Here is a 26,203-nt window from a genome sequence, read left to right on the forward strand (position 1 = left end):
GCCCCACCAATGGCACTGGCAGATTCACGTCCGGTCCGTTAAGTAAGATGTATCCCAATTCCCGGAATTGGCATGCTTGAGGGGCCCTCAAGCAAGCAATGTCACGCAACAATGCCCGAAGAAAAGCCTCGCACTGGTCTCACCAGCTCCCGCATCACAATACATCACTCTGAAATCTCCATAGCATACATTAGTATCAGTTAATAATAGAATACTCACATTGCGGTAGACATCACATAAGGGTACACTTGGAGGAAACATGAAAATGTAGGCCTAACCTCGTCTGATATCTATCTCCTGACAAGGCACCTTTTAGACTAGTAGGCGAGAGACATGATGCCGCTTTCTGTGCACTGAGGAAGGGCATGAAGAGTGGAAAAAACAGGATCTGCCACGTGCACGAGCGAGAAAGATATTACCTATCAAGTATCTCAGCACGAAGAGGGGAAGGACAGTGTAACGAGGCAAGGCCTATCTGAGCATCCCGGGTTACGCCTTTGCTGTGTCATAGACAGCTACTATAGCAGCACTGTTATGTTTTCTTCGCTGGCTAGACGGCTCTGGCAGGCTAAATATCATATTTATATATGATCCAGGTTGCAAAGTGAACCTTGCAGCATGAACCTGCGAAACGTGAGAAAGCCCAAGGAGTTTGCTCGCTCTTCTTACCCAATCCTGACAACATGTATGTGCAGCTGCCTCATCATGGACTCAAGCTCCGCATCCCAGCCCCTCCACTCTTTCCTGAAGCGACTGTGCCACTCAATCATGACCACATCACAAAGAATGATGCTACCCCGGCGAATCATGTGGCTTAGCAGCTCATACTCAGCTCCTTCAATATCTATTTTGCAGACCACATGGTCCACATATGTGACTGCAGACTCCAAGTAGTCGCCGAAATCCACAGATGGCACCGTAACCAGATCTCCAAGTGCATGAGGTGAATCGAACACTGAGCCGCCAGTCTTGCCTGGCTTGCCATCAGCACCTACATTTCGGCTGTCCATGTGGAATGACAAGGTTCCTTTTTCAATCCAAGCTGCAGCCTCCACCAGCACCACATTCTCAGGGTGCAGCTTGTATTGGGTTGTCAGGCGGTCAAGGCCTGAGCGAACGAGCGGCATATTCTCTGGATTGCATTCAAAGGCGTGGATGACATAGTCGCTGTAATCGGTCTCAGCCTTGATCAGCATCTTTTCGATAGAGTCCCCTGTGCGTGCTCCCAGGTCCATGAAGAACTTGCGCGGGGGCCTTGCCACCACATCCACACCAGGACGCACTAACGCCTTGTCATAGACCTTAGCGACGTACACCTGCCGCCCCAGACCTTCATGTGTGGAGTCGAAGCACACATAGCGACCGTCACGAGACCACCTGCAGACAAGAAATGAAACTGTAATTGGAAAGACGTAAGGGAGCCCGAAAGCATAGGACTAAGGATGGACACAAGCCATGATATTCTTGTTTCCCATGCACAAAGCGAAGGGACGAACCCCGGGTATGAAATCTAAGGCTGGATGTATAGATGTGGGAGCACTGGCCTACAAGTCATACCCCGGCTACCTGAAATGCTTTTAATCGCTGATTTATAACTCATGTCCCCATTGCTCATGCACCGGCCCACCTAGGGTGCAGATCGACGCGTTGCGCAACGTTTCTGCTCTCCTTCACAGGTGAGTAGTGCCCAATAATAACCGTGGTATTTCGAACTGCAGTACAACGCGGGGACAACGGGGCAGTCGTGCAGCTGCCACTGCTTGTATGAATTATTGGGACATAAGCAGTAGGCGGCATAATGAAACGTGATCCAGCAGAAGACGGCATTGCACACCTGTAATTAGCATTAGTAGCTGTCATACAGTACGACACATCATTTCGGCGGCCAGCTACTATACATCAGGATGGGTAGCAAAAGCACCAAGCAACCACACGGGTATGAATGCGATGCTTATACGAAGGGATTTCAATCTTGGAATCCAGACATAGAAAGCCAGCTGCGTAGAGTTGCCTATTTGTCTGGTGTGCTGGCACTACTGCATTAAGTAATTTTAGGACCTGGGATCGATTCCTGGGGGGATCCCGACAATGGGCATGAGTATAAGATAATGACTAATTGCTGAGACACTATGATGAGGTCACAGATGATGGAACAAGATAGATTCACATTCTGGATTTGTGTGATTGCTGTCTCTGCGAATTATGTTGGGGTGACTGGATGGGGAGATAAGGCAGACTAGGATCCAAATCCGCTTTAGACCCCCATTCGTGTGGAACCTGTAACTTTAACCTATTGCAGGTTAACACAGCAGCCTCTTCCCATGGGTAGGCGTATGACAAAGCTGACCATGAGCCTAACAGATGTTTGACAACACCAGGAATGGAGTGTGGTCCAACGGTGCCAGACTAATACGCCATGCTGCTCTGTCACAGATGGCATGATGCTCATGTTCTGGTCATGCATCAACGAGGGTTGGACATATCAGATAAACTCGATATCGTTAACTAATATGAGGCAACGTGGGATATGCCACCAGCAAGTCCAGTAGCATGCACTGCTTGCCAAGCATGCACCTAGCTCTGCACATAACCCCCACCCACCTCCACCTGCTGGCTGATGTATGTGAAGTGCGCTGCCTACTAGATCCCACACAATTATAAACATACCGAGGTCCCAGGTGAACAGGGTGCGGATTGGGCCGGGGAATCCGGGTATGGCCTGTTGAGGGTAGGTGTCCGACAGGATGAAGTGGGTGGATGTTGGCGCAAAGCTGCAGTGTCCATCGCCTCCACGGGACACTTCCACTGGGCGCCCCAATTGAACTGTGAAAGTCTTGAACTGCATGTTGCATACAATTGGATGTCAGACATTATCTATTATTGCGATTATATATACAAAATAAATGCCATGGGATGTGAACCCTGATGAGCAAATGAGGATTGTTCAGGTACCATGTTCACCAATCCCTCATGCCTACATTCAGCAACGAATTCATAACCAACATGTGATGTACACACCTTGGCGTAATAGTATCCAGTGCTGTCACAAGAAATGAGGTTGTCATCCCAGCCAAAGTCGTGATGGGATCCGTGTGCAAGAGGGACACGCCAGAGCTCCCCAGTGGCGATATCCACAGTGAAGGCAAACGTCTTGAAGTTACGCCAGTATCTGCAATATGCCGATCGATAGAGAAACATAACCTGCACCACAATTTGCATTACCGTAGTGCCTGTAAGTTTTGATAACTCACAATCGGAATGTCACCTCCAATGTGTGAGCCGTAATTTCCGTTAGGCAGTGTTCAGTAGTCACCACGAAATGTACAATGCACGGTACTTTTTCAAACTGAAATTACGCACTATGACTGAAAATCGACCAACGTTTTTAGATGATTTTAGATGATGGACCCGCCAGACAGGCCTTTAAAGCGTCCAAAGCTCATACAGTCAAACCTTAACCTGCCAGCTTGAGCCCCCGGAGTCCTAGGTGAGTTACAATATTAGTTTTACCATGGTTATGAGGAGCAGGAGGGGAGAGGAAAGGGAAGGGCGGAGGGGAGGAAGGGGAAGGGAGGGGGGGGAGGGGAAGGGAGAAGGGGAGGAAAGGAAGGGAAAGAAGCAGAAGTTTGAAAGTTTAGGTGCATGATTAGGGGGGTTCTGGGGCCCTCTGGAAAAATACATTTAAGGGTTAATGTTTTTAAGGGTAATTTTGCCCTGACACTGTATTTGAGGGTGTTCCTGCCCATGTTTCCTCCTTATCCACTTGTAGGACTTCCTCAAGAGCAAGGTGCCTGGCGCCCTTCTCAAGTGCATCCAGCGAACTGCACATCTAAGCTGCAGCGTTGTGATGTTGGCGTCCAGAAGCCGTTGAGGACTGCATCAAGCGTGACACGGTCACATTCTTCGTCCGCCAGCTGGAAAAGCAGTACATCGCGCCAAATGACACCATGGTCAGCCTGAGCACGTCAAGGCTGAAGCCACACAACCCTTCCTTCCTAAGGCAGGCTTTTTGCTAATATGGGGAGAACCCGGACATTATCCTCAATGCCTGACACAAGACTGGCCTGCTTTGAGCGTGAGCTCCAGCGTGAGGCCATAATCTTGCGGATGCAGGTTGAGAACGTCCTCTTCCCGCCGCCTGTCAGCACACGCCAAGCTCAGGCCGAGGCTACACTCGCTGCAACCGCAATGGCGCAATTTTCGTGACCTGACAGTCTTAATTACTTACACCTTGCATTTAGCACGCTTTTGGCGCAACACGTGACGCATTTTTAGTGTTTCGATTCTCTAGTCTTTCGTTTATGGGCAGTCAAAGGTCCTTGGATTACATGTGCGCCCGGTGTGCATCCACTATGTTGTTATCAGGTGTGCTGTATGGGGTTTCCAGGCTGGATGTATTTGCAGTCGGAAGCTGGGGCCGGTTGAACAGGAGGAAACTGAACTGGCACGGTACAGCAAGCATGCACTGTTGCCTTCACCAATCGTAAAAACACACTTGCGAAGTCATGTCAAAACATACGTTCTCCAATTGTTAGTATCACCGCAAAACTCCAAGCAATTTTTGGGCCGCCTCCATTTCAAGGGTTATCAAAAGCACTACGGTATGCCGTGTGACCATCGCTGTAATACCTACTACTACAGCACACCTGCTGCAGTAGCCGGTGTAGTAGCTGGCCGCTAAAAAGGCCTCTCGAGATGCTGGTGGTCGCGCTTCGCGCGTATTTGTAGAGCCGTACTGTGTACCAGCTACTGCATCCCCCCCCTTTGAAGGGATCCGTCTCGGGCCCTTTACGGCCACGTATACCACCAGCCAGTGCCTACCTTCTCCTACCCTCGGGCAGTGGGTGACCAGTCCACGTCACGCCATATGCCGGGTTCACATGTGCCTAGCCGGCTTCAGATTTCTCAGGCACAGAGACAGTCCAGTCGGTTCGGCTACATTTATATTTTGTGCGATTATCACTCACTGAATCGCTAAACCCGATATTCCACCAAGCGTGATTTGAACCGACGACTTCAGGATCGTAAATTTTCACGAGGTCTCTGTGCCAAATGTAGCAGCCGGCCGCTGGAAAGGCCTCTCGAGATGCTGGGCGTCGCGCTTCGCGCGTATTTGTAGAGCCGTACTGTGTACCAGCTACTACAGCCGGCCACTGAAAAGGCCTATAGATGCTAGCGAAGCGCCTTAGCGCGTATTTATCGAAAACTTGTGTGCCGTACTATGCAGAGCTACTACATTCCTCCCCTCTGAAGGGTTCGGCCTTGGGTGCTTACAGTCACACCAGCCGTGCCTGCCATCTACCTTATAGCAATTTCAACCCAAAATGAATGGGACCTCTGGTAGGCTGGCAGCTTAACCCTTTCAAGCATGCGACCGAAGATGCATATTTGAACACCATGGCATAGAGAGGGGAAATGTCATGCTTGGGAGCGCAGGCGATGGTGGTAATTATGTGGTCAAACTCTATTTTCCCTGTGCCCAGCAGACGGTATGACGGTGGCATCACTCCACTGGAACCCTGGTGTGTTCCACTCCCCCGCCCGGTACAAATTAGACATGCAAGCCCTCATTCTTCACCCAGCAACCTGACAGTTCCATACCATACCCTTATTCGCCAGCCCCAATCCTCCATCCATCCAAATGCACAGCCAGAACCCAGCTTTCCCTTGCCCAATTAGCTACTCGTACCGTGTATGTGATAGCACGCACCTTTGTGCCCTCGCGGTTTAACTGTGCATGGTTGAACCAGTGCCGGCACTCTGTCCGTACAGCATTGGTGTCCAAACCTGTGAAGCTGCTGGCATATTTCTGCCGTGTGATGGGGTCCACAAGGTCCGACCTTGCCACAAAGTCAAACACTTGGCGTATGCTCACGAGCAGTCGCGGCTTCACGTTAGCAGGGTCCTGGATGCCCTCCATGAGCCAGACGCCATCATTATCGGGGCAAGTGTTGTTCCTTTCCAGCTCTTGCGTGGGGCTGTCCACAGCGTAACCATAGTCCCGCCGGGTAACGTAAAGCCGTGCAAAATTTAAAGACACCGCGACTGTACCATTGAAATTGATGCTATAAAAAGGCATCGGCAATGTAGCCACTTGCCTACGCTGCATGATGTCGTACACTATACCAACGAACTTATTGGATGCGACGCGGTCATTGTAAATGATCATGGAATTCGACCATCCAAGCCATTGCAACATAGTCCCTTGCTGATGATTCCACGCAGTGGTATTAACCAGGAACTCTAGCCTTGGCCGCTTGCTGTCAAAGTCCATCACACCAATCTGCAAAGCGTCGAGTACTGACATTCCTTTGTCGTAAAATGGTATACTTTGAAAAAGTAATTTGGAGCCGTCTGCTGACCAAGGGGACTTGTCGAAGTATCCTGAACGCGCAAAAACATTGAATGCACAGTATATATCACAACCTAACGCACGCAGCAGTAATTACAACTGCGGGTCAACCACGTAATGCACAGTTATGCTTGGCCCTTACCGCTCATGTGTACGCCTTGCTGCGTGTTACTGATACGCCGCACCTCACCCACACCGACGTAGTTATAGGGATCGTATGTTACATTGGCAAGTAAAATATCAGTGCAATTGCGTAGCTCCACTAATAACGTATGCCCCGGTACAGGGATTTCAGCAGCTCCTAGCGTACGCAACGTTACAAGGTCCGCATAAAGGGGTATCAGCAATGGTAGCAGCAGTTGAACTGGTATTTTTGCTGATGCTCCATAATTTTGCAGTAAGATTCCCATTGCTTTGCCGCACTGGCAACCATGCGAGAAGCGGGATACTGAAGTAGGAGCCTTGCTGAATTGCAAGTTGCATGGCTATAGCCTGTTGAATTACACAAGCCTGTTGCAGGCTGTCTGCTGCCTACACGCGAGTGGTTCCCTGGAGCGGGTTGCACCGTATCTTGAAGTCTACATGTACACATATTCAAACATTTTAACCATTTTTAATAAGAATCACATTTCTGAACATTCCAATCACTTACATAAGAATCATCAAATCGCCTCAAAGCATTAACGAATTCTTTGGCGAACTCTTCATTACGTTTACTGTCGTTTTTCCAAGTATATCCAAGCGAACCAAAAGGCTTATGGGCAGCCGAAGGACTGCTGCGAATACCATAAGCAATTTTATTTGTTGTTGTGCTGGCTACTACTGTGAAAAGGCAGTAAGCGTTGCCCGCGCTAACTGCAATCACCGTTGTTGTCAGGAGACAAAGCTGCAAGTCTCCAACACTAGTGCTATCACTAAAGCAGCTAAAAGCCTATTAGACGCGGTGATTGACGGAGTCTTACAGGTGCAAACCGCGGAACCAACCACCGTAGCACCAAGCAAATTCAATAATCGTGGCAGACATGCCAGACTTTAAATGTAAAGCTACCTCATCGGTAGTGGGCGCCTTCCATTAGCCAGGGTGAGTTGGCTAAAAGTCGCGTGCTTCCATGGTAGCTGAGTCAACCGTAATCGCACCGCATCTTCCAATGCTTGTTTGCTTCGTTACCACAATTTAAGAATTCGATTACACAGCTTAATTTGAGCATTGGGCTGAAATGGCCGTAAAAGATAACCGCTTGCGTTGCATTTGCGCTTACGCTCGCCTTCCTAGTGACATATATTATTTTGCTTCGAGAGAAATCTGCTGATTCTGGTGATGTCGACGTGTTTCTCGTGTTTCTCGGGGCGGCCAGAAGCATCGTGACCCGCACAGCTTCCGCATTGACAGCAGCCCCTACTATGTTCGCCCGCAGTCCACGAATCGGAAAAGGTGCATACGTCATGCCCTCAGCTGTTGCATCGTGATTACACTATAACCGCCCCGACAGCGATGCCATCTAAGCAGCTCGCTGTCAATAACACCGCTAAAGCCTCCACTCCCCGCACCGCACCGCTAATTGGCTTGTTGCCCGCTGCCAACTTTTGTCTCCTCGCTGATCGTCTCGGCCGTCCTTTGGCTCCCATGCCCTGAAAATCCTTTCTTAAGTTGGACAGTGCACTTACGCTCAAACCACCTAAGGTTCGTGAGTCGAGCTAACTACGCGACAACTAACTAGGAAACCTAACAAGGTCACAACACGGCGAATAGCCATAATAGGTTGTGACCGCAAAAAGTACGACATCAGTACGACAAGGCCCTACGACAACCCTAAGTCACTACTTACATATGCATGATCCAAGAACAAGCCTTCTCACAAATTAGGAGCCACCGTTTACCAGCTGGAAGGACAAAGACTTCGTTCGTCACTTTCGCGTGACCCGGGATTCCCTTATGCTGCTCACAAGCGTTTTGCGCGCATAATTGCAAGACAGATTCTCCAAGATAAAGAGCCCATGGACGTAGAGATCAAGGTGGCTAACGGACTGGACAGTCTTTTGAGCGGAATGCCCCGAACACAGCGTTGAACGTCACATCTTAGGGCCGGGGTGCAAATACCCGTGGCTAGCGCGCATGCCGATGCTAGTGTGGGGAATGACGCGTACATGGGAATGTACGAAGACTGCGTCAACCCACTAATTATGGTGGTACTAAGAAGAGGAAAATATGCTCCATTACTGCCTGATGAGTGCTTTACGCCGCGTGCTTTGTGTTCCCCATCTTGCAACTCCATGTTACCGTCAGTCCGGCGCCGCAGCTCAATAAACCGATTTTTATCTAAAGGGCTATTAGCCTGAACTGGATAAACAGTATAACTAGAGTTCGTGAACTTACCACCTGAGGTCGCTCAGGTGATAACTTCATGCACGGGAACATACCGAGTAGCAAACCTGCCGGGCCACCCGGCTGAGACATGAAGCCTCCCTGGAGGGACCAAGCACCTTCTTCCCCTGCGCGCATCTCGCAGATCCCATACAACAGCCTTTATCTCTTAAACACCAGTAACTTGCTAGGGTTGACGAACGAGAAGAAATTGACCCGAACAAAGTCGCGTTTGTCATGTCAACGGTCTCGCATTCCGTCAAGCCCCAAAGGGCTCAGTAATTAAACTTGTATTTGTTCCTATGATAAAAACAATACAGGTTGAATTGCTGAACCCTTTGGGGCTCGACGGAATGCGAGACCGTTGACATGACAAACGCGACTTTGTTCGGGTCAATTTCTTCTCGTTCGTCAACCCTAGCAAGTTACTGGTGTTTAAGAGATAAAGGCTGTTGTATGGGATCTGCGAGATGCGCGCTGGGGAAGAAAATGGTTGGTCCCTCCAAGGAGGCTTCATGTCTCAGCCGTGTGGCCCGGCATCTGTGCTACCGATTATAGCATCGAAATAATATTTGCTTCTAATAAAAAAAACTATCTTTAAACCTGGTTGCCGGTTTTCCTTTTTTGCATCATTGCAGTGCTGCTTGTGTATCTGAACTCACGCGATTCTGAAGAACCATCGTGAGTTTCTGGTGAAGCAGCTGGCCGCGTTTATTGCGGCTTCGTAGGGTGCTGCCGTACGTTGGCGAAAGTGGCTTGCCGTGCACAACATGCACGATGGAGAATAGTAAGGTGCACACCGCAGTCTGAAGGAAAGGCGGCACCGGCGTGTGTGCATATGTAGAAGTGTTACGTCGGAGGGTGGAAGCCAGCAGTGTGGCTTTGGACAGCTTGTGCAGACGGCCGAACGCACGTCACATCCCTTACACACGCGTTGAAGTATGGAGAATGTATCGCGCCCCCGCGCTGTCGACGACACAAAGTTTGTAGAACCGCGGTGCACTTTAGGGTTGTAGAGATGTAGGCAGGTCTTTAGGCACCAAAACATGCGGGCGGCTGTGGTGAATGTAAGTTGATCCTTTCAGGCATCAACGCTCGCTACATGAGAGCGCTGCGAAACACACCTGACGCGCCAGCAACATGCAGCAACCGTTGCGCCCTTGATAACAGCACACTGCTATCATCGGCCTGCCGCGCCAACCGAAGCTGCATGTGCCCAGGTTTAATGCCGCTTGGTGATTATACAAGAAACCGCGCGAAATTGCAAGGCTCCTCTCGGGTCGGATGAAGGCCAGCTCCACCCTTGCCCATGCCCGCTGCTTACGAAGGCTGCCCTTTGCGGCCTTGTCGCCGAACCTCTCAGCAAGTTAAGCTAGCGAAGTCCTTATTTCTATTGATTGTTTTTTTAAAATTGCCGCTTTCTTCCCGCGTCGCCGCGAGCTTTCCTTTATGTTGGTGTATTTCTTATCCGTCTTTTTGTTTTCGCTTTATTTTTCTTTGTTTTCGGTTTTTTCGCATTTAAGCAGCTCATTTGTTCTGTGGATTTCTGCATGCCAAGGTTAATTAAGCCGCTGAAGCCGAATTTCGCACGCCCGCGAATTTTACACACATACGCGTAAAGCCCGCGCTCCAAGCTTTTGAGGGCTTGCCTTTGCGCGGCCCGCCGTGGCCTTCGCATCTTGGCTTTTTATGAATAGTTTATTCAGGTCGTACCCTGCATCACGTTTTTGCGAGGGGCTGCTTAAAGACTAACTATGACGGGCGGCAGGCGAACCTGTTAGCATAAAAGTGGCTAACAGTCGCTTGCTTCAATGGCCAGAGCTTAGCCTCTCAGTTATCATCCACGCTAACTGGCTAATGGAAGCCCGCCACAATCCCGACAAGTGCCAGAAGCAGGGTTCTTCACCAGGGTACCCAAAATTTTCGGTTGTGCCTATCAGGGCCCTCCTCGAAAGTCTCCCTGTCAGCCTGACATTGTTTGGGGTACCCCAAAGCTGTCCCAAGAGGGTTTTCGGGGTAAAATTACCCCTTCGACACTATCATTACTTGTATGATAGGAGCTTACCAGGTCCCTTAAAAAAGCCGTGAATCCCGAGGGAGGTGTGCCAACACCTACTACCCGGCTAGAGAATAATCCTCCATACCGGTATTGGACCAATCTGACCCAGCACAAGCAAGTCTAAGGCCGCTCACAAGCCGTAGGACCAGATGGTGGGGCTCACTGAATCCCAACCCAGGCAGGGCAGCCCCAGCAGGGAAGCGAAGGTGTAGAGTCGACCCTAGAAAGCCAATAGGCTACATCTACTGATGCCATTTCAAGGCGACCGTCAGCCACTCGTGCCTAGAGGACCTGGCTAAGGCATTTATTCCTTGGAATCCGAGGACCGTCGGCACGCGCCCCTCATTAAGACGAGGGCAAAACGTATTGCAAGGCCTTGCCCTATGGTCAGTAAGGATCTCGGCTACAATGGACTTTAAGGCCGGGAATAATAATAGGGTTGAGAATGCCATTTATCCAGCAAATGTTACCGGATCCTGGGTGCTTTGGGCGGGGCCCCAGCGCGAAGCGCCCAGGGGGCCCCCCGCCCTGTAGGATTGCCCATGTCCGTGTGGCCGTGTGCCCGTGTGGCCGGGCCCAAAGTCACATCAACGCCTCTCGGGCTAAATTTAATCTCAACAAAAGGTGCCGCATATCTCATACTAGAATTTTGAGATGACGGCGTATGATAACTCGAACACCCAGCTTGTGTTACCATTTGCCCGCACGGGCATTCCGACTTGCCACGAGCAGGCCGACAAATTTGCTCTCATTTCTCTATGAAATACGCATGCTGCTCATTTGTACAATTAATTTGGTCAATGCTCGGGGCCTCCGAAGAGTTGCAGAGTGCCGCGCAGCTGTGGGGCGGATTGCTGAAGCTGCTGGCGCTTCGGGGATAAACATTACAGACAACACCGGAAAGTGTTGCGGGCTTTGGGGAAGTGTGTCAAGCTAGGCTTTGAGGGGGACGCCAAGGGCGCGTGAGCAGGCGCCCAAATGGGCAGGTCAATGCCCAAAGGGCCGCCGTAGGCAGTGTGTACGGTGTTGTACGGCGCTGTTTTCCGTGTGTTTTATGGCTGTGGCACCGGACCGCAAAGCCAACAGGCTGAAGGCTGGCAAGCTGCGATTGTGTCTGGTGAGCGTTGAGCATCCGGCCTGGACCGCGGACTTGGCGGCTGAGCCCCTGCTGTGTGCTGGTAACGGCACCTCAGACTCATAAGTTTATGCCCAAGCAAGGGCCTTAGCCGTGTCTGCTAGGTTCCAGAGAGACACCGTCTCTTCAACAGGTTATGACCCCCGGCTTCCTGCCTCCCGCGCTCTGACAAACATACCTCCCACAGCATTAGCACTGCTGCAACAATCACAGCTCCCACCACGTTGACACTACCCTAGCTAGCGGCCTGTATGGATGCAGGGGGCCCCCGCCCTTTTTCCGGCTTCGAGGAAGCCGACATCCGACTTGTCCACTTAGTGATCTTGTTTTCTGAGTTTGCCACGACTTGGTACCACTTTCGCAGCCCGCATCGAAACAGTAGCTTTACCCCAAGATAGCTCATCGTTACTGCTGCGCCTCAACGCATTTCGGGGAGATCCAGCTAGCTCCGAGTTCGATTGGGATTTCTCCGCTATTCGCGACTCATCCGGAATGTTAGTGTCAACAAACAGGATCCAAAGAAGCCGGCTAAGGTGAACAGATTAGTGTACCAGGGGCTCACCGGGTATTACCCCCTGTCGTCACACTATGTACAGCAGCTCAAGCCTCACACAACCAGAGTTATTAGCCAGGCAAACAATCAGCTCAGCCGATTGTGACAACATGTATGTGCAGCTGCCTCATCATGGACTCAAGCTCCGCATCCCAGCCCCTCCACTCTTTCCTGAAGCGACTGTGCCATTCAATCATGACAACATCACAAAGAATGATGCTACCCCGGCGAATCATGTGGCTTAGCAGCTCATACTCAGCTCCTTCAATATCTATTTTGCAGACCACATGGTCCACATATGTGACTGCAGACTCCAAGTAGTCGCTGAAATCCACAGATGGCACCGTAACCAGATCTCCAAGTGCATGAGGTGAATCGAACACTGAGCCGCCAGTCTTGCCTGGCTTGCCATCAGCACCTACATTTCGGCTGTCCATGTGGAATGACAAGGTTCCTTTTTCAATCCAAGCTGCAGCCTCCACCAGCACCACATTCTCAGGGTGCAGCTTGTATTGGGTTGTCAGGCGGTCAAGGCCTGAGCGAACGAGCGGCATATTCTCTGGATTGCATTCAAAGGCGTGGATGACATAGTCGCTGTAATCGGTCTCAGCCTTGATCAGCATCTTTTCGATAGAGTCCCCTGTGCGTGCTCCCAGGTCCATGAAGAACTTGCGCGGGGGCCTTGCCACCACATCCACACCAGGACGCACTAACGCCTTGTCATAGACCTTGGCGATGTACACCTGCCGCCCCAGACCTTCATGTGTGGAGTCGAAGCACACATAGCGACCGTCACGAGACCACCTGCAGACAAGAAATGATAATTAATTTTTACACCAAAACCGGGGCAGCCTCATGACCCCTAGCATAACCAAGAACAGGCGGCATGAGCCCAAGCAAAGTACATACAGTGGCATGAAAGAGTATGCCAGCTTGGGTCAGCAAGGCCAATGCAAGCTTGGGCATGAATTGAGGAGAACAAGTACTTAGGGTGCTTACAGAATCGCCCTGATGACCACCTTATTAGGGAGCACAACTTGTGGGAAGCTGCATGCAACTTTACAACGGACATGCAACCCAGGCTTGAAGATGCAACATACAGGCCCAGGCAAAGGTAAGTTCACAGGGCAGGTAAGTAGGGTTTTTTAAGGTAAGTTCACAGGGCAGCTAAATAACCTGCACGCATGGTGTCTGTCTGTTACAGCTACTCTTATCATGCCTCCAGGACGCTATACCTGGAGGGGTTACACTACTTTTATCCATTATAGTTCATGACCACCCAGCTGGATTTAGGGCATCCTTATGGTAGTTTATGATTGCCTGGTCTTACATACCGGTTTCTTACTTACCAACTACTTGCTTATTCTGTCCATGCTGATTACACCTTTTGTCTTTCCGGTTCACTGAACCTGGCAGGTCTACAGCAAACAGTCAGAACATCTGATGGCATGGGTTGCTATCGGAGCTACCTTCTGGTGCCACTTAATGCCGCGTGTGCTACAGGGTTTCATGCCATCTGAGGTATGGGCAGGGGTTATAGCTTCCATTACACCCACGGCTGGGGTGTCTGTGTCCCTGACTCAACTGGCTTACTGGTTGGCTGAAGGCAGATTCATCTGAGAGCGGGTACAGGCTGTGGCGTTATTCGTGGGGTACCCATCAGAAGATTTCACCGTTACCCTTCCAAGGTAGGTGGAACTGTCCGCTTGAGGCTCCCACCCCGGGGGGCTTGGAACATCTACTATGCCTAGGGCTACAACTTTTAACGGTCCCTGACCTCGCTCTCAAACGGTGTCTTTTGATGTCACCCTTATGTTGTTGTGTATGATGCATACAACAGCTACACATACATCCTATGCTTTTGCCATGATTACGCACTGCATATGCACTTGCATATCTAGTCCCGCCTGGACTTCAATCGGTCAATGGCTTATTACCTAGGGTGCAGATCCACGCGTCGTGCAATATCCGAGCTCTCCAACACAGGAGAGTAGTGTCCAATGATGATAGTGGTATTGCGGACTGCAGTTGATGAAGGCAGGAGAGAAATTCGTGCAACCTTAAATGGTCAAACCTCTACGGCACATACTTTGCGCAATAGCAGGCTACTTGGTTCTAGATCTATCCAGTTGGGCGACTTACAATCAAATAGCTGAAGCACCAAGCCACCCATGCCATGACGCAGGCATGTATACATAACAGATCATGCAGTTGATATACAAAAGCTGAAAATGGGTAATAGAAAAATAGGGGCAGCATGCATAGGCAGCCATGGCTGGCAACAGACGTACATCAATCTCACTCCAGTTTCTGTTTGGAATGGTACAGCAGGTTATACCTAGGCTGAGAACAAATGAAAGGGCAATGTTAGTTCCTCTGAAATAATGTCATAGGATTACATACCGAGGTCCCAGGTGAACAGGGTGCGGATTGGACCTGTGAATCCGGGTACTGCCTGACGGGGGTAGGTGTCCGACAGGATGAAGTGGGTGGATGTTGGCGCGAAGGTACAATGGCCATCACCTCCACGAGACACTTCCACTGGCCGCCCCAGCCTCACAGCAAACTTCTTAAACTGCATGAGCACAAAGTCCGACAGCCGTAGACTTGGCAAGCGGAAACCCAGTTTGTTGCGATCTACAGTCCAGTCAACCATTTCATGCGCAGGCAGGGCTCGAATGGTGGCAGGACGGCATGCAAAGCTCGCAAACGTATGTGGAAACGACCGTGACCAGTGGCAGGGCAGGCAGAAAGTGCACCTTCTGGCGTTGGCTACTGTGATGGGCTGGGAACTAATTTTGATGTCGGCGTATTAACAACTCAACCAGCAATTCAGCAGTTGTGCAGGCCAGTGCAGGCTCGTCATGGCCCCATTGAGGGCCTGTAACAGGTATGTATAATGGACACATACGCCCCCTGTCGGTACATATGTTTTATCGCCTACAGACAGGGTCATCGTATAATAGACAGGACCAAGAAATGGATCGTAGATAAATTCTATAGACCATGCCATGCTAAAATAGATAGGCCAGAAAGTATTATAAGTCCAGTAGACGATCAAAACGTTTACAGACGCTAACCCAGCATGCTAACCACGAGGTTTATTTATCGAAGTACCTTGGCGTAATAGTATCCAGAGCTGTCACAAGAAATGAGGTTGTCATCCCAGCCAAAGTCGTGATGGGAACCATATGCAAGAGGGACACGCCAGAGCTCCCCGGTGGCGATATCCACGGTGAAGACAAACGTCTTGAAGCCACGAATGTATTTGCAGTGTGCCACGCGATACAGGAACATAACCTGTCCACCAAGCCCAGTTTTTGGTCATAAAAAGTTAGTCCAAAAGGAAAGCAGGTTGAATTCAGGATCGCGGCAGCAGATGGCCCTTATTACCTTAATAGCTGCTTGACCAGGCAACAATAGGCTAATAATTGTGCAATGGGTAGGGCAAAGCATGTGTATCTACAGGGTGCAGGGCTGATGTAGCCATTAGTGTGCTGGAATGCGGGAGAAAGATCTATATGGGCTATAGCACCAATGCTTGCCCATGGACGTATAGCCTTAAGCTCTTGACACCTGAAAGCCTTGAGGCCCTTCACCTACTAGGTGACCTAGTAGGTCGCCTGCTTGCCAACGCAGACTTTTTGAAGCGTGGTGGCACACGCACATGCTCCGAGCCAACAGCCATCCAGTCAGCAGCCATCGGTATGCTGCGACAGTGGTCAGAACTGCAAGCATCTGCTAGCCATGATTGCGCCCAAATAAGTTCTGCATAGATGTACATAAAGCTTGAAGCCGATTTGCCCACACCTGCCCCATCCTTAGACAGTTAAAAGGGCCATGCCACTGTCCCAACCCCCGTTGGATTAATTGCTTGGGCGAAGAGTAAGCTCAAAGCCGCCACGCACAGGACCCTTGTCATCGCTCTTGAGACACCACCAGTTGCCCATGCTACATAACAGTGAGACCTCCAATCCATATAAGGCCACAAGGAGCTGCAATAGCTGCTGCACACACGCATATCCTCTATAAATCCGTACAGGGCGCTCTGCCAGCATCTTCATGTTAAGAAGCCTCTTCAGCGCCCAGCTACTACAGGAGACTATTTCAGCAGTTTTCCTCAGGCATAAGCTACAGATGATGTTCACAAGCCCCATGGTTGTGTCCATCATGTCTTGGTCATCCTTACCTGAAACTTTGAGCAAGGGACCCCTATTTCTGGCCGCTACTGTAGCTCTCTTCCCTTCCCCCTGAAACCACTCCAGAGGCCTAGAGTCTCGTTCCTGACAATAGCATAAGCCCCTCGACCGACACCGTTTGTCTCCCCTGCCCTCGAAGCCATCCACAAAAAAGGTCAAGTGCTTGCCTGATGACTTTTATCCCGTGCACTCATTTGCTGGCCCCTCTGCTGGCCACAACTCTCTCCAGCCGAAAGCAACACACCTTCGTGCCCTCGCGGTTCAACTGAGCGTGGTTTATCCAATGGATGCACTCCGTCTGAATCGCGTTGGTGTCCAAACCTGTGAAGCTGCTGGCATATTTTTGCTGTGTAAAGGGGTCCACAAGGTCCAACCTTGCCACAATGTCAAACACTTGGCGTATGCTCACGAGCAGTCGCGGCTTCACGTTAGCAGGGTCCTGGATGCCCTCCATGAGCCAGACGCCATCATTATCGGGGCAAGTGTTGTGCCTCTGCTCAACTTGTGTAGCAGAGTCTACAGCGTACCCATAGTCCCGTCGGGCAACATAAAGTCTTCCGAAGTTCAAGGAAACGGCGACTGTACCATTGAAGTTGATGCTATAGAAAGGCATCGGCAATGTAGCCACTTGCTTGCGCTGCATGATGTCGTACACTATACCAACGAACTTATTGGATGCGACGCGGTCATTGTAAATGATCATGGAATTCGACCAGCCAAGCCATTGCAACATAGTCCCTTGCTGATGATTCCACGCCGTTGTGTTAACCAGGAACTCCAGCCGAGATCCCCGCGGGCTGCCAAAGTCTACAAACCCGATTTGCAACGGATTGAGCTCAGACATTTCGCTGTCATAAGTTGTAACCCGCTGGAAAAGCATTTTGGAGCCATCTCCTGACCAAGGGGATTTATCAAAGTACCCTGAAAAACAAGGAGAACGTATGTAAGCGACATTCCGGAGCCTCATATTAAGTTTTTGGATTGTTAATGGAAATTTGTCGTCTGTAAGGAGTTATGCATGGTCTTACCACTCATATGAACACCTTGTTGCGCGTTGCTAAGTCGCCGCACCTCACCCAAGCCAACGTAGTTATACGGGTCATCGGTTATGTTGGCATGTAAATTACGAACATAATTTCCTAGTTCAGCTATTAACTCTTGGCCTGGTAAAGGGGTAGTAGACAGAGCAGCTGCGGCCTTCCGGGGCTGTATGAAAACCGAATACGCGTACAAGCTTATGAGCAACGAAAATAACAGGTACATTGGCAGGGAAGCTGTCATGCCATATTTTTTCAAAAAAGTCCCCATCATGCTGTCCCACGGCTAAATGAGAGACGCCGTCGACTTCGGACTCGTGACATCATCTCATGCCTAGAAGATGCAGCAAAAGCGGTGCAACATAACCGATATGAAAATTACAACGGAAAGGTACTGCAGGTACAGCAGCGTTTATTACTGTATCCCCAGGCATACAAGATAATCAAGGCAAGAATCACTTGTCTTTTAAAAGAGAAGGCAGTATTATTACAATTCCAGTCGTGCTCACCAGCGGTTTCCCCGGGTAGGCCAAGCAATTACTACCCAAGGCAGGCCAACATTGCTGATAAATTGAATGCAATACAATCTTTGCCGCTGTGAGTCCAATATCCCCTGGCTTCTAAGCTTAGGTCGCAAACTCTATCCTTGCGATTGCACACTCAGGGCGCTTAGTGTACCTTATAAGCCAAAAACGTCACCTGTTATAACGTAAAACAAATTCTTATTTAGCGCTTTACTGGACATTTAGGTCGAACACACCCGACCGCCTGACCCCGTTCTGGATTGGGGTCCGACTCCCTCGAATGAACTCTTATGAATCCCGAATCATCTATACATGCGGGCACCTCTTAAGCAACCAACGCTGCAGCTCCTCATTATGATAACATTATCGTAATAATGTTATACCCCTTACGTCATGATAACAGTTAGCACTTGGTGATCACCGCGGCTCGTTTCCTTATGGAAAAGCCAAGTTTAGTAATTTTATAGTTTCACAGTATAATATATATAAAACCCGCCAGACAAAGCAGGTGATGATAAAGGATACTAACTACCAAAGGGAACGATAGGGTTGCGGTGGGACCAAACATGTTCCAGCATCCTTGCCAGACGTTCAGGTTCCCTCTTCATAGCGTCCTTCATATGCTCGAAGCGTGGAAAATCCATATCAGATCTGATTTTGCCGTACACCTTCCAGCAAAATGTGTTTCTCATCAATATCGCTATCAGTGCCGCAGAGTGCCGCAGCAGGGACATACTCACTCCTTCCTAGGTATGTAACGCCGTCCCTTGCGCGCTCTGTTCGCCGCCAATGCCCAACAGCAAAGCCTTAACTGCATAGGCTTTTGCGATTCGCTGAACGTGGGATAAACGTTGTGATATGCGGGAGCACCTCCTTCCTTGTAAATAAAATTAAGAACCAGCCTAATAAGACCTAGATAAGGAATTAACTTCAAGTTGCGGAAGGTGTCGTAACCTCTGAATCAAAGTGGTTTTGAGGCTCGAAACCCCATGTTCAATTCGCACAGCCTGCACGCATGCCTGGCACATCATCTATTACGGACCTCCCTGCTGGGCCCCCGCGCAGTCAGGAAGTGCATGCGGCCACCTTCGCCAGCTAATGCTTCACCACCACACCCAAACTCGACCCTCATTTGCCTCCGTCCCTTCCTCTGCGTGCGTAAACGACATTCAAGATCTTATAATTGATGATATTACTAGGAATAGGAGTCATCACATTTCTGTATTAAGAATGAAACGTAACTTAGTAGCACGTATCTATTTTCGTCGTCAAAAAAAGACGCTTACCTTAGCGGATACGTCTAAAGCTTGCATTACACACGTAGCGAGGCCTAATGAACTTAGCCGTCAAGATATTGTGCTTTACAGCGCAAAATCGTTTTTGGCCTGCGCTGTTACAAAGGCCTCCCCCTTTTTTTTACTACCTAAGTAAACTAAGCTAGATAGGCCTAAGTCTAAACGGGCTACGTGTGAAACTGAGTTCTTTTGCAAGATACAGGGAGGATGCTGTGATTATCCCGCCTTAGTCAGCAAAGGGGTTGAAAACCCAAAGGGAAAGAAAGAGCCCTTCCCTTCCCCTGAAGGGGAACCCCTTTAGTTCCCCTTTAGGGGATGAACAGAGGGGATAACCAAGGGGGAACCCGAAGGGTGTCAAACTTCTTCATCCCTAAAGGGGAACCGAAGGGGAAGAAGTGCATGCACCCTTGCCGCTTCCATAGCTATGCTCGTTCAAGGATGCTGATAGAATGCCCAGAGCCCAACCTTGAGACAATCGATTTCCCCCACATGCACACCAGCCAACATGAAGCCAGAGGCGGCGTTGTCATTAATGATATCATGCGCAGGTCGCCTTAATAGATTTGACAGGCCAGGAAAATCCCTTTTGCGAACGTTGGGTCAGCTAGTTGGTTTCCTGCATCCATAACCCATTTCATGAAATGCTTCAGAGGTCGAAGATGAAAGCTATATGGGGCTCCAGACCCACCTACCCGTGCAGTACGGTCAATTTCAGAAGCCCACACATGGAATCTTTTCGCACAATCCATACGAAATTCTGTTACCACCGATGTGAGGCAACTGGGTGTCAAGATCCGTTGTCACAAGCAGCCGAAGCTTTATCCCCGTGGTACACCACCGTGCACTCGTTTGTTCTAGGTTCGGTGTTTAGCTTCCGTTTCCAGCTTGGCTGCGGATGGGGAGTATGGTAGCAATGGATACGGTCCTTTTTCAGCACTTACGGAGTTACTTGTGTATGTGTCCGGCCCTGACTAACCTCGGGTGATGCTCAACAACAGGTACGGAGTATGCAGATTAAGCACAGCATCTCAGTTAGTGCAAACATGCAGGACGTCATGCAATGTAATGATTAGTCTGATTTATCATGAATTGTTATAAGCTGTTCCCGAAATTCGAATGTCCTGAAGAACTTGAGGCGGAAACGGTCAATGACGTAGAGGATAGCTAGGATAGCTACGTCGTAAGAGTACTTTGCCTTCCCGACTACTACAACAAATTATACCTCTGGTGAGGCCTTTTGTTCTGTCAATAATTTTTCCTTGTTTCCTTGTCAGTTCGCGGTCCTGAGCCAATCGTTTCCTGCTGAAGCTTTGCTTGCTTAGTGCATCCAGCTTTTTTCGCACAACTCCGAACGACACTTAAAATTGGTTGGATAATCTGATCATATCCTCAACGTTTGAACCAACAATCCTGTTCTGTAAGAATTGATCACCTGCAATATGTACCCGGTAAGGCCCTTTTGCAATTGCAAAAATGGCTTACCGGTAAGCAGCTGTCCAAGTTTAAATGAAACTTTCTGGTAAGCATAGGAGCTAGCCATTTCCTCCAGAGGCGCTCCTTACTTGAGCTTGTTCAGACCGTGAACCAGTATTAGGATGAAAGCAATTTCCTTGTTCCTATTACTGTTTCTCACTGAGATACCTTATGGTACTATAGTTGAGGCGCGCTTCACGCATTTAAATCCGGAACCATTCAACCTTGGTGTTCGAGTTCTTCGGCCTGTGTACGCAATCGTTCCAGTGACTAGGGATGGCGTAAGGAATGTTACCGTAGTGATGACAATATGGCTGAAGCGAGTCGGAGCTGCCAACGGGGTATATGATATGCCGCATCAGTCCCAGGTGCGTTTTGGCATGAGGTACTCCTATATAATAGCGTGTGTGCTATCGTTATTAATGCCTAAACAGGGGTTCATATGGTCAGCGCTCATTGTTTCAGGCTTCTCGATCCAGTACGAACGGTGCAGACTTGCAGATCATGAGGCACCTTGGGTGGGGACAAACCACAACCGGAAGTGAAAGAGATATAACGAAATCAAGAACTTCAGTATCGCGTTGTCCAAACCCCACGGTTTCAAAACTGTCAATTACGATTACGAGGTCAACTCGGACAGTTCCAATACTCGTCTGCACAACAACTCCTAAGATCGACACGGAAAGCAGCTAGGTATCACAGCTGTGGTTAAAAAATGGCTTAGGGATGTGGTTTTGCCCAGAGGTTGCCGTACTTAGCTCTGTGGCTAGAATCTTTGTATAGTTGCTTAGTATTCCCGCAAACCTACTATTGCCACAAGCACAATGCTGTCGGGTCTTCGTGCTGTCACAGGCTGAGCATTTTCGTACCCGCTCCCTCATGCAAACCCGCCGTGGCTATGGTTATGTTTGGGATAACGTCCACAGTCGTGGGTTTCCGAGGAACTGGGTATTGCCCAAGATGTGGGGGTGCCTCTGCTGTGGGATGCACGCAGAAGCAGACCTGAAGGGGACGCCTCCTGACGCTTGGAAGGTGTCTGAAGCGGACCCAGATCGTTTTGACGCCTTGCTGCTGGTTGTCTTGCCCCTGGCATCTGGGGCTTTGCAAGTAATATGGCTTATCGTTTCTATGTTTAGGTTAGTCCACCATGTCACGTGTTTCAACTTGTCCTGGTGCGCCTGCAAGGTTACTCGTACACGGTTAGCCTCTCTTTTAATACGTTAAGAGCATCACAACACCTGGGAGACGTGTTAGTACAGCATACTCTCCACCGTCTACTGGAAAACAAACGACGTTACAAATCCATTCCGAAGATTGTCTGTGAGGGCAATAAAAGCGGGTGCCCCCTAAGACCTGATCCAAACGCAAACAATCGTTCATGATTGGATTCATCGTACGGTAGAATGTTTCTTGGGCGCATTGGACGTGCATGCAAATTTCAGGAGGACCTTTATAGGCTAGTGAAGGATGTTGCAAAGGGCCGTTGGGGGGGGGGATAAGTGTAGAGTGTGTGTGTGTGTATGTGTGTGTTACATGGTTGGGGGTGCGTGACCATGCGAGCCGGAGGCCCAAGGGCAAGGAAACACCGCGCTATCAGCCCAGACTAGCGCCCAAAGGGGATAACAGAGTTGCGGTGAGCCCACATACGTTCCAACATCCTCGCTGGACGTCCTGGCTCCAATTTCATGGCCTCCAACATGCTCTGTTGATGATCGAATCCTTCTTCTGCGCGAATATTGTTATCGTTATAAGCTGAGCATTCCAATAACACGTGTTTTTCATCGTCGACTTGGCTATTGGTGCCACAACAGCGGCGAAGCCGCTGCTCCCTGGGGACATGGTGCTTGCCCCTTCGTGCCCTGTTTGCCTCCAAAGCCCACCAACATAAACGAAACTGCATTAGCTGACGACGCGCTAAACGAAGAATGAAAACTTTAGCATAAGTGTAGTAGCTGGTCGTTGAAAAGGCCTTTCAAGGTGTTGGTGGAGCACTTAGCGTGTATTTGTAGACGTCATGTGTGCCGTACTGTGTACCAGCTACGACATATCTCCCTCTTTGAAGGGATCCGTCTCGGGCCCTTACGGCCACGTATACTACCAGCCTGTGCCTACCTTCGCCTACCCTCGGGCAGTGGCTCTCATCCATGTCTCTTCAAGTGCCGGCTCATATGTGCCTAGCCGTCTTAAGGTTTTTCATGCACAGGGTCTTCCCAGTCAACCACAGCTCCAAATTTGTCATGATATTCGAGGTCTTGATGCCAATTGTAGTAGCTGGCCGCTGAAAAAACCTCTCAAGATGCTGGCAGAGCGCCTTAGCGCGTATTTCTAGACATCCTGTGTGCCGCACTATATACCAGCTACTACAATAAGTTGTTGTAAGAAATCAGGTTGGTGTCACCCGTGCGAAGTGCCAGCTCTCCCGCGTTTCATCTGCTTGCTGGCTCTAGAATTTACTGCCGGTCCCCCATGCTTGATGGCGTAGGATGCCATACGGATGACGGTTTGGGTCGACAACCCTGTAAACCTGTTTCAACGAACAAACGGTCACCTTTTGCTGCCAACGGAGCATGACAAGTGGTCTCCTACATTCCACCTTGAGACAACGCACCCCGGGCCATTGCTGCCCGTTGTGATGGAGACAGGCGATTACCACTACCGGCGTGTCTGGGGAGTTGGGCAACGGCCGTACTCGTTCCGTGTCAACCTAACTGCCGGCACCGGGGATTGCTTTAAGGTGTGTTGTCTCTGTGCGTTTACTACACACGTGCGCTACATCGCTACAGCATCCGCTGCCTAACGTTGCAGGAGGCACCAGCAGCAAACATGTAACCGAGATGTGTTTGGTACTGCAGCCATACATACAACGCCATGCTTCACACATGCTTAATGACCTGCCAAACCCAAACCCAACCCAACCCCTGCCAATTGCGAAACCCTGCTTTTGCCCATTGCATACATGCAGATCGTTGAGGCTAGTTATCCCATGCACAAGAACACATTCTGCCTTCCACCCGCAGCATTTGACAGTGTATGTTCCACTCTAGCACCGGCCCATATCTACACGAACGAGGAGCCAGCGCTGTACACTGTCGTAGGGCCTATACGACATCCAGAATCTAGCCGGGATTGGTCGGGCTACTACTCCAAGGTCTCGGGGATGGTAGTAAACTACGTGACGTACCACGTGGCTATGGGTTCGTCGGGGCTGTTGCTATATGCAGATGAGATGATGAGGAAACACTTCGGGGCGAATCAGGAGCTGCTGGGGCTTATGGAAAAAGGGTATCTCAGGTGGGTGCGCACCCACGGCATTTAGCTGCCACTTGCTGCATGGCAAAGCTTCCATTCATGGGCATGCTGGCCTCTCTTGGTGCGTAATGGTAGGACAGCGCAGCCTTTGCTTATTAAACGTTTTCCACCGTAACGTAATGTTTTAGTGACCAAGTGGTTACTGTGGGGGTTTTCCTTGGTAACCACTTTACAAAATGTTTTCCTTCACACGCGTGTTTGGGATCATTTTCAAGTCATTGCTAGTTCATAGAGTATCGAAGAAATCCTAATAAACAAGCCGTCTGAGCAAGCTTTCGTCGACTTTGACTCTATGTACGGCACGGCAACGCGTTCCCGAGCCAAGATCAGTGAAGCACCACTGCTCACGTCCAAGCGTCAAAAACTTTAATAAAGTGGTCGCTACCACTGCGGGGGGTCTGTGGCCCAAGTTCCTGGCGACTGCTGGCACGTGACTCAAAACATTTCCTAGTGACCACCTTCTGGAAGGGAATTATTTCTCAGTAACCACTTGGTCACTAGTAACCGCTTTTAAAAAACACTGAGCACAGCTATCCATCACCACGACGGCCGCCTGCGAAGACGATGGCATGCAGGCCAGCCTAGCATATGCACACCACCGTTCCATACAACGTGGGGCAACTGCATGCCCTGCTTCAGGCTGATCGACTGGGACCTGCCCGAGCGTGCACACAACGATACAGATGGTGTGGGACGACCGCTGGGGTAGGTGAAGGGGGGAAGCAGCAAACCTGGGTAACGTGTATGGACGCGGCCCTTCAATGGTGGGGTCGTGGAGCTATTTCCCTGTGCGGCGATATGAAGTGCGGCTGGGCGCGTGTTCCTTAGGTGTCCAAGGGTAGGTTGTATGGCAGTAGTTCGTGTGCTTGCGGAATGCCTTGAACATGGAAATGTAAGGACCTACACCACATGGTCACATGCATACTGCGGATACGACTTGTATTAAATTGCAGTTAAAAGGTATAAGGCTCCAAATTGAGAAATCACTCTACCCCCCTTTGCGTCCCCGTGCATCCGTTCGCAACCCCAGCTACAACTACGACCAGGGACTTGTCTCGAATCACATCCTGCTCGCGCTGTCATCGTGCGGTGCCAACCTGCTCGTCCTGATCGGTGACCTGGACGAGTTCATCTACTTCCCCAAGCCGGGCCGCAGGTGGCCCAAGCCCTGGATGCGGTGTATGGGAGGCGGTGAGGGCTCCCCCTTAGAACCCATAACAGTCCATCGAATTCACCGGTTTAATGCCGCCACCACGAAGTTCAACCCATCATACGAACCAACGCTGTGGACTATCCCGGGCACTCTCAACGCGCGAATCAACAGCAATGGTACCATCGAGACCGTTCCTAAGGGTGCCGTGCCGCATCCGCTGGTGCAGTACGATGTGCTGGGCACCCAGCCACTGCCCATTAACCAGGTCAAGCAAGCATCCCTACCTGCCGCTTGGATTGTACTGTTTTGGGTACACGAGGGCGTGCCGCTGTACGGCAAGGCCAATATGGTTAATTTCAAGTGCGTGTCGATCTTGCACATACCCAATGAGTTTCGGGGCCGCTACAGCGCTGTGGATGACAAATCATTGGGATCCGGCATGCGTTATTTCCGGCACTGGATGTTCTTGACGCCGAACAGCACAAATGCGTCATTGTGGGAGCCGTAATTGCTCAACAAATCGGGAAGGTGCGGGCTGTTATGGTACAGCAATGGTCGATACGGCTTACATAATAATGAATTTGTTGCTGTGTAAACATCTCGCGATCGAAATGTCCGAATATTGCCCATCCAGTCTGTCCGATCCTGTGTAACCTGCAGACTGAGAATGTAGTAGCTGGTCGTTGAAAAGGCCTCTCGAGATGCTGGCAGAGCGCCTTAGCGTGTATTTGTAGACGTCATGTGTGCCGGAC

General features: G+C 50.1%; 4 protein-coding genes across 4 annotated transcripts; 1 reads left to right on the plus strand and 3 right to left on the minus strand.

Moving 5' to 3' along the window:
- Positions 1 to 665: 665 nt before the first annotated feature.
- VOLCADRAFT_107700 (uncharacterized protein) lies at positions 666 to 3,219 on the minus strand (the record flags this gene model as incomplete). Its single annotated transcript, XM_002957479.1, has 4 exons — positions 666 to 1,377; positions 1,628 to 1,712; positions 2,602 to 2,719; positions 3,019 to 3,219. The coding sequence occupies 4 exons, from the start codon at positions 3,217 to 3,219 to the stop codon at positions 666 to 668; spliced, it is 1,116 nt and encodes a 371-aa protein (XP_002957525.1).
- A 584-nt stretch (positions 3,220 to 3,803) lies between these two features.
- Positions 3,804 to 6,307, minus strand: VOLCADRAFT_98580 (uncharacterized protein; the record flags this gene model as incomplete). The annotated part of the gene is made up of 2 exons (XM_002957480.1): positions 3,804 to 3,914; positions 5,711 to 6,307. 2 exons carry the CDS (start codon positions 6,305 to 6,307, stop codon positions 3,804 to 3,806), a joined length of 708 nt encoding a protein of 235 aa, XP_002957526.1.
- Positions 6,308 to 12,301: 5,994 nt separating this feature from the next.
- On the minus strand, positions 12,302 to 18,023 carry VOLCADRAFT_107701 (uncharacterized protein). Its single transcript, XM_002957481.1, has 6 exons — positions 17,689 to 18,023; positions 16,905 to 17,581; positions 15,579 to 15,761; positions 14,865 to 15,036; positions 14,055 to 14,094; positions 12,302 to 13,265 (listed from the first exon to the last, which is right to left on the minus strand). Exons 1-6 carry the CDS (start codon positions 17,969 to 17,971, stop codon positions 12,554 to 12,556), a joined length of 2,067 nt encoding a protein of 688 aa, XP_002957527.1. The 5' UTR covers positions 17,972 to 18,023; the 3' UTR covers positions 12,302 to 12,553.
- A 3,088-nt stretch (positions 18,024 to 21,111) lies between these two features.
- Positions 21,112 to 25,959, plus strand: VOLCADRAFT_98582 (uncharacterized protein; the record flags this gene model as incomplete). Its single annotated transcript, XM_002957441.1, has 6 exons — positions 21,112 to 21,357; positions 21,842 to 22,021; positions 23,472 to 23,723; positions 23,952 to 24,280; positions 24,938 to 25,003; positions 25,329 to 25,959. The coding sequence occupies 6 exons, from the start codon at positions 21,112 to 21,114 to the stop codon at positions 25,957 to 25,959; spliced, it is 1,704 nt and encodes a 567-aa protein (XP_002957487.1).
- Between the last annotated feature and the right edge of the window lie 244 nt (positions 25,960 to 26,203).

This window comes from Volvox carteri (genome assembly GCF_000143455.1).
Source record: "Volvox carteri f. nagariensis unplaced genomic scaffold VOLCAscaffold_74, whole genome shotgun sequence".
Classification (NCBI taxonomy): Eukaryota; Viridiplantae; Chlorophyta; class Chlorophyceae; order Chlamydomonadales; family Volvocaceae; genus Volvox; species Volvox carteri.

Bases quoted from the DNA above. Each gene is read 5' to 3' on its own strand.
- VOLCADRAFT_107701 (XM_002957481.1), bottom strand. From the start codon at position 17,971: ATGATGGGGACTTTTTTGAAAAAATATGGCATGACAGCTTCCCTGCCA. The intron at 15,762-16,904 runs GTGTGTTGCTTT...CTTGGTGGACAG, and splicing joins TGAACCGCGAGGGCACGAAG to GTTATGTTCCTGTATCGCGT. The intron at 15,037-15,578 runs GTACTTCGATAA...GTGCTCATGCAG, and splicing joins CTGGATACTATTACGCCAAG to TTTAAGAAGTTTGCTGTGAG.